At 34.4% G+C, this 15,503-nt stretch overlaps 2 protein-coding genes and 1 long non-coding RNA gene across 4 annotated transcripts in view; all 3 read right to left on the reverse strand.

The window, feature by feature from the left end:
* Nucleotides 1–11,383, reverse strand: part of LOC111465696 — a 13,822-nt gene extending 2,439 nt beyond the window's left edge. Inside the window, exon 1 of the long non-coding RNA XR_002714227.1 lies at nucleotides 11,373–11,383. This is a non-coding gene — a long non-coding RNA (uncharacterized LOC111465696). The remainder of the gene's footprint in view (nucleotides 1–11,372) is intronic.
* LOC111465659 (transcription factor UNE12-like) lies at nucleotides 2,324–7,509 on the reverse strand. 2 transcript variants are annotated; one of them, XM_023110158.1, is made up of 7 exons: nucleotides 6,935–7,502; nucleotides 6,390–6,497; nucleotides 5,020–5,139; nucleotides 3,561–3,626; nucleotides 3,397–3,462; nucleotides 3,124–3,201; nucleotides 2,324–2,755 (listed from the first exon to the last, which is right to left on the reverse strand). In XM_023110158.1, exons 1-7 carry the CDS (start codon nucleotides 7,274–7,276, stop codon nucleotides 2,528–2,530), a joined length of 1,008 nt encoding a protein of 335 aa, XP_022965926.1. In that variant the 5' UTR covers nucleotides 7,277–7,502; the 3' UTR covers nucleotides 2,324–2,527. The 2 variants fall into 2 exon arrangements, with proteins under 2 accessions (XP_022965926.1, XP_022965935.1); XM_023110167.1 differs by lacking the exons at nucleotides 2,324–2,755; nucleotides 3,124–3,201 and adding an exon at nucleotides 3,214–3,290 and having other exon boundaries at nucleotides 3,330–3,462; nucleotides 6,935–7,509.
* A 2,072-nt stretch (nucleotides 11,384–13,455) lies between the features above and the next one.
* Nucleotides 13,456–15,503, reverse strand: part of LOC111468153 (sec-independent protein translocase protein TATA, chloroplastic) — a 6,069-nt gene continuing 4,021 nt past the window's right edge. Inside the window, exon 2 of the mRNA XM_023113272.1 lies at nucleotides 13,456–13,867. Coding sequence (XP_022969040.1) covers nucleotides 13,733–13,867 — 135 coding nt within the window. The 3' untranslated portion in view covers nucleotides 13,456–13,732. The remainder of the gene's footprint in view (nucleotides 13,868–15,503) is intronic.

Consider the following 15,503-nt stretch of genomic DNA (forward strand, 5'->3'; position numbering starts at 1 on the left):
TTTTTTTTTTTTTTTTTTTTGGCGTTGCAATAACATCATGTCAAAGTTTTAGGAACGAGTGATCCTCATGTCTAAACTACTAGGTACCCATGTCCATCTTATGGGCTGGTTTACGACTAGGGGCTCTATCTATTTCCACACGCAATACTTACCTGTTTTAATCTCATTGAGTTATAATCTAATTCTAATCTTGAAAGCACTACCCTTTTGGAACCAATCTTGAAGTACTACACTCAAAATTAAGATCGAGTTACATATGATCATCTTGTGAAATATTAATCTTCTTATTTAACGAATTGATAAAGAGATTAAAAAACTTTGTGGTCTAGCCTTATAGAAACTCATTGTATATGATATACTCACATGTCTTTGCATGGATAATTTAAATAAAATCAGTTGTAATAATTACCAAGTGGATCGTATCAACAATGTTGTCACGATAAGACACCTAATCTTATCCATATTGTTAAGGATAATTAGTAATAAATTATAGTTTACCATATATATCATATTTGATATTTTATTATGAAGCAAATATGTAGATATTTGCCTCTTACAATAGTTATCTTTCTATTTATTTCCATATAATTTATTTTATTATAAATAAGATAACTTTAACACCATTTACGTGTGGGATTATGCAAACATTCACAAGGTATCAGAGCCCTTTCGGTTTAGCAACCCCGATCCCTTATTTTCAATGGCTTCTGAATTTTCTACTCATCTTCTTCTCTACCACCCCTACTGGCTTTGACGCTGCAGGGGCAGTCTCCATGACTGCCACATGCAAAGCCGATTGATTACTCTTCGGCTCCACCCGTTTGTCCTCCAAATCATCCTTCACCATTGTCTGTATATACAACCTCACCTTTTTCAAACATAGCTTCTTTCATTTTCTTCTCAATTTTCCCTTCATCCTTCACAGAAACCCTAATCTTAGGATCTTCATTAGCGTTCTCTTTGTAAATATACAGAATCTCGATAAGCCCATAGATTTACCTTTGGAATCTAGGCGCCGCACTGGCCTCTTCGCCAACCAAGTTGCCACTGCCCTTCTCGCCAAAATTGGCTCCTTTCGCCCAATGTGGCGACTCTTTCAGCTGCCCTTCTCGCCAAAATTGGCTCCTTCGCCCACTGTGGTGACTTTTCCGGCTTCAACATTGTCTTTGTCCCTTGCTCTAGGTTTCCCCTTCTATTTCTTGGGGTTAGACATATTCTCATCAGAGCCAAGGCAGCATCGTCGGTAAGCGACAATCTCTCTTCATAGGTTAGACATATTCTCGCCGAAGCCAAGGCAGCATCACCACTGAGCGACGATCCCTCTGCAATTTTCGATGGCCAAGAAAGTGTTTCTCTACGCCTCCTCTAAACCAAGTTGTTGACATCTTCACAAAAAGTGTTTCTCAATCTCTTTGAATTTTTCAGATTCAAGTTTCACGTTCGTTTAAATCCGATGCTTAGCTTGCGGTGGGGGTTAAGGATATTTAGTAATAAATTATAGTTTACCATATATATCATATTTGATATTTTATTATAAGGCAAATATCTATCTTTCCATTTATTGTTATTTCCATATCTTGTAATTTATTTGATTATAAATAAGATAACTTTCACACACCTAAATGGTAGATTATGCAAACATTCACACATATATTATAGACTCTTATATTATTACTTGAATATGATCTTCTCCGACGTCAATGTTAGGATCGCTCAACAATGCATACACTTTGATTAAGATGAACACACAGAACCGGAGAGAGAAAATAATTGAACTCCGTACATCCAGCTCGTAACAAGTAAAAGTTGATCTACAAACCCAACTCAACATCAAAAGCTACTGTTATGGGTAAAATTAGACCCGGGAACAACCCAAAAGAATAGAAGAAACCTAGCGATTACAATATCGAATTTGAAAACTTAAGCAATTGAAAGGATAGGATTGTGGCCACACAAAAAGTAACCCACCTTTCTTTGATTTTCAAATCACTATTGATGAAAAGCAAGACCATCTTTATGGTATTATCATCTTCCACTACTTCCACCTTTTCATGTATTAATAATTGAGCGAATTTTTGACCAAATTGACTCATACGGTTAGATGAACACGACTCTCCACAATCACATGATATTGTCCACTTTGAATATAAGCTCTCATGGCTTTCCTTTAAGCTTCCCAAAAGACCTCTCAAACCAATAGAGAGAGTATTCTTTGATTATAAACCCATGAACATTCTCTAAATTAGCCAATGTGGGACTTTCATCATCCAACACATACTATTATCGTACTTTTTATTCATTCTCAACTAAACAAAATAAAAAAAAAAACAAGAAACAAAAGTTGTAGATTTTCCATCACAAAATATTTTGGTCATTTTCCACCACTTCACTTCAATAAGGAGTTACAAAAAAAACACTAGATTATATATTAAGCTGATGATATCCATAATCACGAAACGATAGACGGGATGGATTTAACCAACTTAGCACGGTGGGAGTCCAAGATGGGCACATAAGGTCGGTCGGTCTAAGGAGTGTTCATTTCTGGCTTAACCATGATCGGCGGATCGGCTTGGTGTGTCCTGAAAATGGCTGAGGCTAATGAGATGGGCATGATGCATAGAGCTTTAGATTGTAGGAATTGCATGGCAGCTCCCACATCTTCTTCCATTAGTTTTGCTACTTGTTGCTCTGTGCCATCACTTGACCATTTCTCCCATGCTTGTTGATTCGCGCCGCTCTCAATGCCTTCTCCCTATAAATACGTAAAATCCCGGTTGAGAATCGTAAACAAAACGACAAGAAATGTCGAACATATGCTGACATGTCGACTTAAACTTTTGAATTTACTACAAGTTTGACATGATGACAAAATACGAGGTTTTGTGTTTGAACTCCTGTAGTGTCATTTTAGTAGCAACGTTTTTCGGTTTGGGACTAATCCCCAAGAGATTAGAGAGCCATATAACCTATCAGTTTAAGCTTTTGAGTTAATGGTCGTTTAACGCAATAAGAAAATAAAGGGTCATTTCTATAGGTTCCTTAATCGATCTCGGGCTAATCTTTAAGCCCGGGAGAAGAGGGTCATTTCTATAAAGAACGTCGAAGCTCAAATTTTCGTACCTCGACTGATGATAGGGGCACATCGGCCACAAGTTGAGCCACCGCACCTGCCCCACCTAGTCTGCTCATGCTTAAAACCTATGGAAAGTATATCGAATAAAATCAGATACGAGACGTCTAGGAAACAAATCAACCAATATAAAAATCGGGGTCATGCTTGGTAGACTTTTTTCAAGAACTGTCGTATTGTTCCTAAGAATTGGGATCGAGTGACTTGTAAACGACGAGGTCATGAACTTTCATTGTTCTGAAAAATAGTTTGAAAATGAGTACCTTAACTTGAAGCCTAAGAAACTTTACATAATCCACAATTTCATCGAGCATTGCCGCTCGATCAGTCTGCAAAACGAAACGAATTGGTTAATGTCGAGACTATGAATTTGTGTTCGAGCAATCAGAGTCATTAATAAAATTCAGGTTTTTGAGTGGAACCGAACCTTATTGCAGCTAGGAACCAACTCCTGCAAGGCCTTCATTCTTTCTGCGATTCTTTCTCGACGCAACTGCAGTCATGACAGTCGAACCGAGCTAAGATTCATTGAGATATAGATAACACAAAAAGTGAAAAAAAAAGAAAGCCCTTTAGAGTTCGTTTAGGAAGCTTTCTTTGAAAATTCTTTATGAAGGCGTCTCCGCTACCCCCCTCTCATCCCCTTGTCTTATCTAGGAGGGCGAAGCACGAAATATTTATTGGGACACCTAAAATTTTACGTTCTAACTTTATACATTGATAATCTATCCCGCTCCTTCCTTCACTAATACTAGTTATTCCCTAATGACTGGTTCGATGCCCTTAAACCTCTTGATTTAAAGGACACCGACCTCAGCTCGATCGGTTGGTTTCGATCGGATAAAGCTCTGTATAGGTGCAAGGATGGTGACCGAGTAAGATTGCCATGTTATCGAATTGGAGGGCACATTGGGGCACCCTTTTGGTTGACCCCCTCCCTTGTGATCTCTAAAGTGGTCAAGAATGTCACTTCTTTTGGCCATCTAGCATCTATAACCTTTCTAAGGGCTTCCCAAAGCTCTTAAAATGATGGGTTTTCCTTATATGAACTCCTAAATAAGCACAAGTGCTAAAAGCTCCCTCTTTATGGACTTCACATTCAAATATCTGTAACATGTGCTCCCATATTGTCCACTTTAGTCCGTTACATATCGTCGTCAGCCTCACGGTTTTAAAACGCGTCTACTAAGGAAAGGTTTCTACATTCTTATAAGAAATGTTTCGTTCCTCTCTCCAACTGATGTGGGATCTCACAATCCACCCTCCTTGGGACCTAGTGTCCTCGCTGGCACATCGGCCCGGTATCTGGCTCTGATAAAATTTGTAACAACTCAAGCCCACCGCTAACAGATATTGTTTGCTTTGGCTTGTTACGTATCACCATCAGCCTCACGGTTTTAAAACGCGTCTACTAGGAAGAGGTTTCCACACCCTTATAAAGAATGCTCCGTTCCCCTCTTCAGCTGATGTGGGATCTCATAATCCACCTCTTTTGAGAGCCCAGCATCCTCACTGACACACTGCCCAGTATCTGGCTCTGATACCATTTGTAACAGCACAAACCCACCACTAACATATATTGTCTACTTTGACCCGTTACGTATCGTCATCAGCCTCACGGTTTTAAAACTCATCTACTAGGGAGAGGTTTCCACACCCTTAGAAGGAATAGTTTGTACTCCTCTCCAACCAACATGGGATCTCACAACAAACAAGCGACATACTAAGATAAAAAAACCGCTCTGTCAATATGTATTGTTTCTCGTTTCCCATTTCTCATTTCTATTGTGTAACACAACAAAGACATTTCCTAGTCAACTAGTAGTAAACAAGAGGACTACCGTACATTTCTATCGACATTCTTAAAAATCGAAAGAAGAGATTACCCTTTCGGCAATACTATGAGGATCAGTCGCTTGCCCACGTCGTGCTCGAACTCTTGGACGGATTTGAGAAGGTTGCGGTACAGCAGCAACCATCCCGGGATTTGTCTGATTGTGAAAGGGCTGCACATGAATCCAAAGAAGATACATCATCATATGTCAAAGTATTTGTATGCTTTCCTTTAGTCTTATTTCCATGGAAGAAAGAGTATAATGAATAAATTAGCCATTAAAATGGGAATTTCTCAATTGTCATTTTCTCTTTGTAAGCAATAAAAAGATAAAATTTTAATTCATTTCTTTATATATAAATTGGCATCTGGCTAAAGATGGCTACAAGGTTCCAAAGACCAACACATAATAATGGAGCACAAATTAAAATATTATGAATAAATAAATAAAAACTGAAGGAAATTACATTATTGTCCTACTGACCACATTCATATTTTTAGAACAAAGAATAAATTTTTTGTGGGTAACAGACATTTTATTTATATTATTTTAATTAAAAATTAACATAAGTTAAAAAAAATTAAAAAAAAATAAAAGAAAAAAGCACTAGCATATAAAAAATTAATTTAAAAGAATAAAACATGGGTTCTTGGTTTCCGCCAATAAAATACAACCACGTGGATGGACTCTGACATCTTTGAAAAAATAAAAGGAGCGTGTTTCAGACGCTCCTTAAGTAATGACGTAAGCGAATGATCATGCTTAGGCTTCCAGAATCCAACGGCAAAGATTACTTACACGTACGAAGAATTTACACACGTGGTAGAGATGGTTTGTTTGTCTTTTACCGTCAATCAATAATTGATAAAGGGCAAACACCAATCAGAATCAGACGCGTGTAATACACACCCCAAAGTAAAAATTGAAGATTACGGTCTGTTTGGAAACGAAGATAACACAAGAACTGGGTTCAAGAATAATAATAATAAAAGGAAATTTAAAAAAAAAAATTAATTAATTAATTAATTAATTCAGAAAACGCGTTTTTTTGTACTTGGTTTGAAATTTAGTATCGGGCATCACATGTGATATTTTAAAAAAAATTAAAAAAATTAAAAAAATTAAAAAAACCCTTTTATTAACAATAACATAATTGTCTTGTGTGCTTTATTTATTTATTTTTGCTGAAATTAAAAGACAGGTGGGTTAATTAAATGATTTAATGTCACTATGATTAAATGTGCTAAAAAAGCATAGGTTATAACGAGGATTAATTTATGAACGCTTTTAATTAATAATTATGATAAACCCAAATGCATATTAGAATAAATAAACATTAAGTAATTTGGAATTTTAAATTTGTAGAGAAAAAGAAAAAAAAAAAAAAGGGGGGGGATGTAGGGAGAAAAATGTAAATTCACCTGGTGAAGATGTAACGGCGGCGGAGGTGGCCGGAGTTGTTGAGTCTGCTGCAAATGTCCAAAGGAAGGAAACAAGGCGTTCATGTGCTGAACCGAAGAATCTCTCTCCTGAAAAACAAGAGTGAAATGACGAAAACACCCTTAAGAATCCTAATAATTAAAATATATATATATATATATATATATATATATGAGAGTGGGAATAAAATTTCTGTAGCTGAAGTAGACTGCTCCTAACTCTGGAGAAGAACAAACAATTTTCAATTTCTTCAATTTTTTTTTTTTTTTTTTTAAAAACAAAAGTTTATTCTAAAATCAGAGATTTGACAAGAAAAAAATAATAATAAACACAAAAAACCAAACAAAAATGAGTAAAAAGAAGATCAAAGTTACCCAAAATGGGAAAATTTAGCGTGTTCTAATCTGGGTTGAAATCATTCAGATGATCCAAACAGAGCATATAAGAACACCCAAAATCCCGTCCCTCCCCACTGAAGAACATGAAGAACAAATGAAGAAATTAAGAGAGGGAAAGAGAGATTTACAGTGATTCCTGAAGAAGCAGTGGAAGAAGATGAAGCATTATTAGTGGTATTATTACTATTATTATTGTTGTTATTAAGTTCATCTCTAAACCTCTCTTGCCTCAAAAACCCTTGTTCTAAATTCAGCCCCAACGGCATACCCATCCCTCCTCCTCCACCGCCTCCTTGCAGCCCCGCTATCCCTCTCAACCCATCGCCGCCTCCGCCGCCGCCAGACCCAAGTTGCAAGCCCATCGGAATAGAGACGACATCGCCGGTTGCTCCGGCGGCGTAACCCGGCTGCACTGCGAGAATCTGCTCGAAGAAGTCATCTCCCAACCCCTCAGAGGGGATTCCGGCCATAAATGAGTATCCCCAAAATGGAAACAGAGAACAGAGAAGTAAATGGAGGGGAGGCGGTGGTGGCGGTGGTTTCTGGGGAAGCCCAAAAGAAGGGGGAGGGTGTCGGAGAAATGGGTGGCAGATCCGAAAGCCGATAAGGCGGAAGGGAAGCGATTTTGAGGGTAATGAAATGAAATTAAGCCCTCTTTTTGGTTCTCTCTCTTTCTTTCTCTCAGCTTTTTGGTTTACTGACTTTATTATATGGCTTTGTGAAGAAAAGGGTGTTTGGAAATTAAACAAAAGCACAGTACAAAGGCACTTACATTTTATTTTTTTATTTTTTTATTTTTTTATTTCTCTTCCTAAAAATCTTCATTACTTTCTGATTTTTTATTATTATTATTGTTCCCAATTTTCCTTTTATTTTAATTATATTTGTTTCTTCTTTTTTTAGATTATTATTATTATTATAATTATTGTTATGTGAGACTAGAGGAACAGAACAATTTTTATAATGGTATGAAAACCTTCCGGAGAAGTCAAGAAGGGAAAGTCTAAAAAAACAATATCTGTTAGTGGATGGGCTTGAGGTATTACAAATGGTATCAGAGCCAGACATTGAGCGATGTACCAACAAGGACGTTGAGTCTCGAATGAGAAAGGAACGAGCGCTAGCTATCTGTAGTTAGTAATGTGTTTGTGACTTGTAAATGTTTGATATTTAAATTTTATAAGAGTTTTGTTATTGATGTTGAATTTTCAAATTTATTTAAAATTTTGAATGACAAACTAGGGGTTTGAAAAAGTTAAATTACAAATTTATTTACGACTGATTTATTGGTTTGTTACCATAGATAAAAAGGAATATATGTTTGTTACCATGGATAAAAAAAAACCTATGATTTCCTGGATCAAGGCCCCCCATGTAATCCTCATTATAAGCATCTATAAATACATGAGATGCTGACAGTCACAGTGTCATTCAACCCTAAACTTAGTCATATCAATAGATTGACAAATCCTCAAATGTCGAACAAAGTATTGTGAGTCTCGAAGGCATAGTAAAAAAGTGACTAAAGTATCGAACAAAGAGTGTACTTTGTTCGAAGACTCCAAAAAGAAAAAAAGAATGGACTCGAGCCTCAATTAAGAGAAGATATACTTTGTTCGAAGAGAGATGTTGGATGAAAGTCGCTAATTTAGGGAATAATCAATGGTTTATAATCAAGGAATATTATCTCTATTGTTACGAGGCCTTTTGGGTAAGCCCAAAGTAAAGCCAAGAGCGTTTATGCTAAAAGTGGACAATATCATATCATTGTGGAGATTCGTGCGTACAATTAAATCATATGTGACTGCGGTGTTGTATATTTGCACTCAATACGTGTAAGAAAATAATATTTAGATTAAGAAAATTACCGTCCGCACTATTAGCCTCACAGTTTTTAGATTTCCACACACTTATAAAAAATAAAACTGATGTGGTAGCTGATATTATCCAATTTAACTCTTTACGTATTGTCATCAGTCTCATGGTTCTTAAATTTTCACACCTTTATATGAGATCTCACAATACACCTCCCTTGGGGCCCAACGTTCTCACTGACACACTGTTTAGTGTCTAATTCTAATACCATTTGTAACAATCTAAGCCCACCGTTAGTAGATATTGTTAGTTTTGGCACGTTACATATCATCATCAACCTCACGGTTTAAAAACGCGTCTGTTAGGGAGAGATTTCCACACTCTTCAACCGATGTGGAATCTCACCCATTTTTAAACTAATATGATGATATGTTACATGTGTATGCATAGCGTATTCTCTATAAAACCGAACAAGTTTTATTCAACCTTCAACTCGTTTTTTCTTGGTCCGAGTCTAAGTTCTAATCATCAAACTTTCCACAATGAAGAGGATAATATGCCATTAAAGGCATTAGGACCCTTGCAAATTGAATCTCTGAAAATTTCTAAAGTCTTTGGAGGTGACAACAAGAATCTAGACCAAATAATAGGAGAGCTATGCCCTCAAAAACGATAGGGAATCAAACAATTTTTTTTAAATTGTCTCGTTAATTATCTCAATCTAAAGATTACACGTGTTCGTAAGCTGAGTTTGATCCAATTGTTCGGGTGATAAATTTTTTAAACTTAAATAACTTTTACTGAACTCAACCATAAAAATTTTGGGTTGGGTAGTTTGAGTTGCTTCATTCATTTGCTACGGTGGTTTCGAGAAAGAGATCTATATGAAACAACCACAAAGTAAGAAACTGGATAAAGGGTAAGAGTGTTCAGTCTGTTGGGTTAGATTGGGTCAGACGTTTTTCAGATTCAGTCTAATTATTCTAATTTAAATTTTTTTCAACTCAAAACTTTTATTAAATAATGAACTCAACTCAATCCGACCAAATCAAATGGACCTTTTTTTGAAACTACAAACAAGATTTATAAACACAATTTCAATATAAATTTTAAAAATTACGCTCTAAATAATAAAATAAAATAAATATTAACGTGAAAATTAAAATAATTTTTCATTAAATATTTTAAAAGTTCATAAATGAAAAGGAAAAAATCTAAAATTTAATATAATTTTAATTAAAAAAAGAAATAATTCATAAGCTAGATAGTGGAAGCAATAAAAGTAATAAATAAATAATTCAAAATAATATATCTTTTTGTCTTTACATGGAAAGCTTCATCTCCACTTTGGTGAATAATGGTCCAAAATAATAATATTAAATCACCAACTTTTTATTTGATTGGGATTTTCAAAAATAATAATAATACTTTTTACAAAAATTAAATAAAATTAAATTGTAGAAAGTAGAAGGAATACTTTTAATTCATCATAATATCCTTTCATTCTTGTTGGATATTGGAAATATAAAAAATTAAATAAATTTTAATAGCAGCAGACTTGCGATTATAGCAATAAGTGAGTTAAGCCTATTCGTTCTTGAGTTGCCTCGGTCAAGCGACGTATACTCGAGCCTCTAGCCCCGATTCAAGAAGAAAGTTTTAGAAAACGGGAATAAAAAAATTTCAAAAGAAAGATTTAAAAGCAAGATTTGAGAAATTGAAATTGGTGTTATATAGAAATGTAAACAAAAGACAGCTACAACTGCATATAATTATCTCATCAATTTTGTTTTCTTCTTATTTTAAATATCAAATCTTTTAATCCAATTCTAATCAAGTTGTTTAATGGTTCTTTTTTAAAATTTATTTAACAAACGATCCATTTCAAAATTGGATTGAGGTGGTTTAAGGAAACCCATCTAAAAATTTGAGTCGATTAGATTGTTAATGTGAATGGCTCGATACCAATCCAATCGAATCATGTACTTTTAGATTGCTGAATTGTTTTAAGAAATTTTTTTGTGTTCATTCAAAATCTTGGATTGTATTTTTTGAGTGGGTCGAGGGGTTCGTTTTCTTAATTACTTTAAAAAATCTATTCATGTCTGAGTCAATATCTAAAATTTCATAAAATTCAAATATTTAACCTTCACAAATGTCAGTGTATTACTAACATTTGTCACCCGTGTTAAATATTTTTTATTTTCATAACAATTTTACGAGTAACGCAGGGTTAGATTAGGTTGTGACTTTTATTTTGTTGGTTTGTCGGGTTTTTCTAACCTACGAATCAAATAAAATTTTTTAGTTTTTAAAAAATTCAATCTAACATTGGATAATCCACATCAGTTATATGAAGATTTTGGAGTACATTTACGTTTCTTTTTTATATTATCGTTGGGCAATGTCATTATAAAATTTAACGATATGATCTTCCGTTAGATAAATTTTTAAAATTTTAATAATACTAAATTTTAAATCATATTATTTTATAAATATTTTATGATTTTGGTGAAGTGTCAATTTCGATTAAGATAAATAAAATAAGTTATATTTTTCAAATTTAAATAAAAACTTTTTTCATCCATTTTAAAATCTTGATTTAAAATTTATTTTCCAAGCTAAAGCCATAACTGATTTTTTTTTTTTATATAATTTTTTATTTTCTAACCAAACAATGAATTAAAATATATCCTATCAAGTCAAAAATAAAATAGCTCTTAAATTGTCATAAAGATTAATCTAAAATACATTTTTCTGATCTTAAAGTGATATATATATATGTGTGTTAAAAAAGAGTAATATTGGTTTAAAGCTTAATAAAAATGTGGAAGACGTGAGGAGTGTTAATGTAATACATTATAATTTCCATTTATTTAGAACACTTTCATATAATTTATATTTTAAAATTAAAATTATAGGATAAAAATAAGAATATTTTTGTTGATAATTATCTATATTTTACTTAATTATTAGTAATAATAATAAAAATTTCAAGACACAAGGAACAAAAGAAAGTCTTGTAAATTAAGAAATTAAAAAATATATCTTGAAGGGAGGTAGGGGGTAAGACGATGGGAAGAAGAGTGAGAAGAGAAAAATTGTGGGTTCATAACGAGAAGTTTGAGTTTGAGTTATAAGTTGTGAGACCTGTAATAAATTTAAAATGTCATGGAGTTAAGCAAATAATTGTCACCGTCATACTTTTCGAACCGAGCGACGTTATGATTTAGACTCATGCGTGACCTATCTTAAAGAGAACTCATTCTTCGTTTTACTTTTTCGTCCGCCTTTGATGCTTCATGATGCCATCAAACATGCTTACCAAGAACCAACTCATAAATCGTCTCTTATAATTAGTACATCTCGAACATCCATCCATCCATCCATCCATCCATCCATCCAAGTAATATCGAGGCATAGACCTTCTCATGTTCCGAGTCATTTTTGCATAATATGTTCAGTTAATAAATCCACTCCACCCAACTTCACACTCAAAACACCCCTTAAAGAAGAAGTTTGCATACGTCTTGACCTTATTTCCACGCTATTTCTCGACTTCGCATAATTTAACGAACATTGGCTATTTGGTATTCCATATCTTCCCTCCAAGAAAAAACTTCCCTGAGGGGTCCATATGAGGAATAATCTTGACAAATTTTACAAAAAGATCCATCAGATCATGCTGCAAATTATTCAATACTATAACTATCTAAAGAATCTCTCGCTACAAACACAAATATAAACAAATCTCGTGAATGAACAGCATTCAATCCCTCTCAAATCTTCTACATCTTTTTCATAAATCTCGAAAATACAAACTAAAACCATCATAGATCGACTCAACAGTTAAAACGAGACAAAACGAGCAAGACATAAATCAAAATACGCATCAAAATCATAAGATCATGACGGCCACTGACTTGGTAAGAACATAGTTTTAGATATCTGATGACGAACGCAAGAGGGCCGAATTACAGTCTCAATCAGCAGATTACAGACACTTAATGAAAGTTCAGTTGAATCTAAGAGCACAATATTTCCCAACTCATCCATTTTGGGTCTTAAAGAACATGAAAGAAGAAGTGTACAATAATATTTATGCCTGGCTACATATAGGATGGTTCAAACTAGTGGGCCACCTAAGAAGACCACAACCAACAAACTTTAAGCCAAATTCTCTGCCCACCCAAAAGCAATTTTAAACGAAGAAAAGTGCATGCTTAAAATGTAAGGCATAAAACAAGGATATGTCACACTCATGAATCAATGGACCTATTATCATATAAAGCACATAAAATAAGGCATCAGTTCAAAACAAAACAAGTTTGCCTTACAGCTTTCAACTTTGAATTGAAATTGGTCCTTTTCAAAAATCAAACAAAGTCAGGACTTCAAATCAATAAGCAAATTATCGCCCTCATCCAGAAATGAATAGCTGCTGAACTTTATATAGATTCAAACTGTTAAAACATAATTCCAGACTTTGCATAGAAATCTAAAAACCATTTACCAGAGAACCAAAGTCATGAATTCAAAAGGCATATAAATTCTCTGTTCAGTCATGATATCAGAATATAAAAGGAAGAAAAAAAACTACTTCAGTGTCCCAAATATCATGAGCAATGAGTATCCCAAATGAAATCTATCTGCCCCTGTAGCGATTAACGAAAGTAATGAAGGGAAGAGAGGATTTTGCAATGGAAGGTTAGAATTTTAGTGTGGCGGGTGTACAGGTAAGGGGAAGGGTGGGAGCGGGAGGGAAACAGATATCGTGTCATGGCCAAAAGTATTTTTTACTACCAATAAAAGAATCATCATGTAGGAGAGTGGCATAAAAGTCGATGGTAAGCAGATGATGTAGGGAGGGATACAGATACAGTTGTTAGTAAGGCGAAAAGCTGCCCTCTTGGATCGGCCTTGCTGATTGTTCTTGAGCTTGTAGCTCATAATTCCTTTTGATCTAGTTACAGTCGAATATGAAAGCTATTAGAGACCAGCATTGGAAAACTAATTTTCTTCATTAAGTGATCTTCAGATTCCAAAGACATTCACATACAGTACAATGATAGGCAGAAGTGGACATGAAATTGATGGTACTACCTACCGCTTCATACACTCTCCTTTTGGTTTGATGCCTTCAAATCTTGCTTCTCCTCATCATCTACTGATGTAGGCTTTTCTACTGCTGTCTCTCCAATTGACTCGGGCTCTTTCTTCAGCTCGGACTCAAACTCCTTAGCCGCCTGCAATGATATTAGAAACATAAGTCCTACTAGGAAATTAAAAAGCAGATAACTTTGTTTAGCTGATTCTTTAACCATTGAGCAATTATAGTTTTCCTCGAGCTTGAAAATCAATAAGAAAGATTGAAAACATGTTTCATAAACGAAATTGAAGCTACTTTATCCTTGATCAATTGAACTATTGGAAGTAACCAATTAGGTTAACGACGAAACCTAGAAATCAATCATTGATCCAATTTGAGTACCTCCACATAATAGACCTCAACAGAAAACTGAACAGTAATGGCAGCAAGTGATTGACTTCAGTAGTTCCTCATATAAAATTATTGACTCTAGAGATATAGTAATATGGAGAAGACTAAAGTGTTTCAAGCACCGACAGAACCAAAAACGTCCTTGTTTCAAAGAGAGGAGTACAGGTTATTCACATTTCATTTTATGGTTAGAGGTAAATTGAAAACTAAGCAACGGTAAATTCTATGGATTCCCGAGGGGAAAAGTAGAGATGTCTCCCCATATTATGTTCTAACTCACTAACAAATGCTTAAAAGCGTATTTGGAAATGGTTTTAAAAAAGTAAAGTAAAATTGGTTATGCATTCTTAAAAGTACTTGAAGGACTTCCCAATCAAGCACATAGACCATAACGCTCTACAACAAAGTATTTCAAGGCATTTTCCAATTTTTCAAAAAGCATTTTATATTACTCTCCTACATGATTTTTTTTTAACATTTTGAGTCAAAAATTCTTTTGTCCATGTCAAAAGTGCATTTGACACTTCCAAATATAGCCAAGGTTAATGAAATTAGCAAGAACCTAATTAGTGAACCCTGTGGAAACTCATAACAACAGAAAACTTAAAATGTTGGTTCATATGGTACGTAGCACACAAACTACAAGGCCTCAATATTCAATTTGTCCAAGATATGAAGTTTCCTTTCATAACTCTAAAATAATAAAGGTATTACATAAACTTCATCTTTGTAATCATAAAATATCGATAACATATAGACTACTAAGTTTAGAAAGAAATGAAAATTCCTTGGGAAATATAAAGCTTTAGAGCAATTGATAATTTTACAAAGAAAGAAAGAAAGCTAGACTTCAATTCGGATAATCATAATTGGCATAATTCTAGTTTGTTTTGTCTCTGAGATGGGGGCTCCAATGTACTTTGGGTAAATGATGCCATGATTCCGGCTATTCGTTATTTAGGGATAAACAATTTGATAAGAAAGAATGTTATGCTCAAACGTAAATGGCTCCGAAGGTTGGCCTAAGAGCAATAGGGGTTTAATCCAAAATTTGAAAAAACAAGACAACAATGAAATTGAATTAACAAACTCAATTGGTTAGTGTAAACTAAATGTGTGATTGACAACTTTCGAATCTTTGGTTTCATTGTCATTTTTTTTAATTCTTTAAAATGATCTTTCAAGCATCGATTTTGGCTAAAGTAACTTGAATTGACCAACTTCCACCTTATAGAACAGCATTTTTTGGCATTTGAGTTGGGTTAATTGGTGGGCTAAGAATACACGACATTGGATACTATACGACATGGAAATATCATTACATCGATTTTCAAAAAAGTAGGACACGACACGTTAATTTTTCCCCCCCCCCCCCCCCCCCC

Source organism: Cucurbita maxima, unplaced genomic scaffold (genome assembly GCF_002738345.1).
Source record: "Cucurbita maxima cultivar Rimu unplaced genomic scaffold, Cmax_1.0 Cma_Scf00002, whole genome shotgun sequence".
In the NCBI taxonomy this organism is placed as follows: domain Eukaryota; kingdom Viridiplantae; phylum Streptophyta; class Magnoliopsida; order Cucurbitales; family Cucurbitaceae; genus Cucurbita; species Cucurbita maxima.

Coding starts and splice junctions, on each gene's coding strand:
- LOC111465659 (XM_023110158.1), bottom strand. CDS start 7,276: ATGGCCGGAATCCCCTCTGAGGGGTTGGGAGATGACTTCTTCGAGCAG. Junction 6,498..6,934: donor CTGCTTCTTCAGGAATCACT/GTAAATCTCTCT, acceptor CTTGTTTTTCAG/GAGAGAGATTCTTCGGTTCA. Junction 3,463..3,560: donor TGGTTCCTAGCTGCAATAAG/GTTCGGTTCCAC, acceptor TTCGTTTTGCAG/ACTGATCGAGCGGCAATGCT.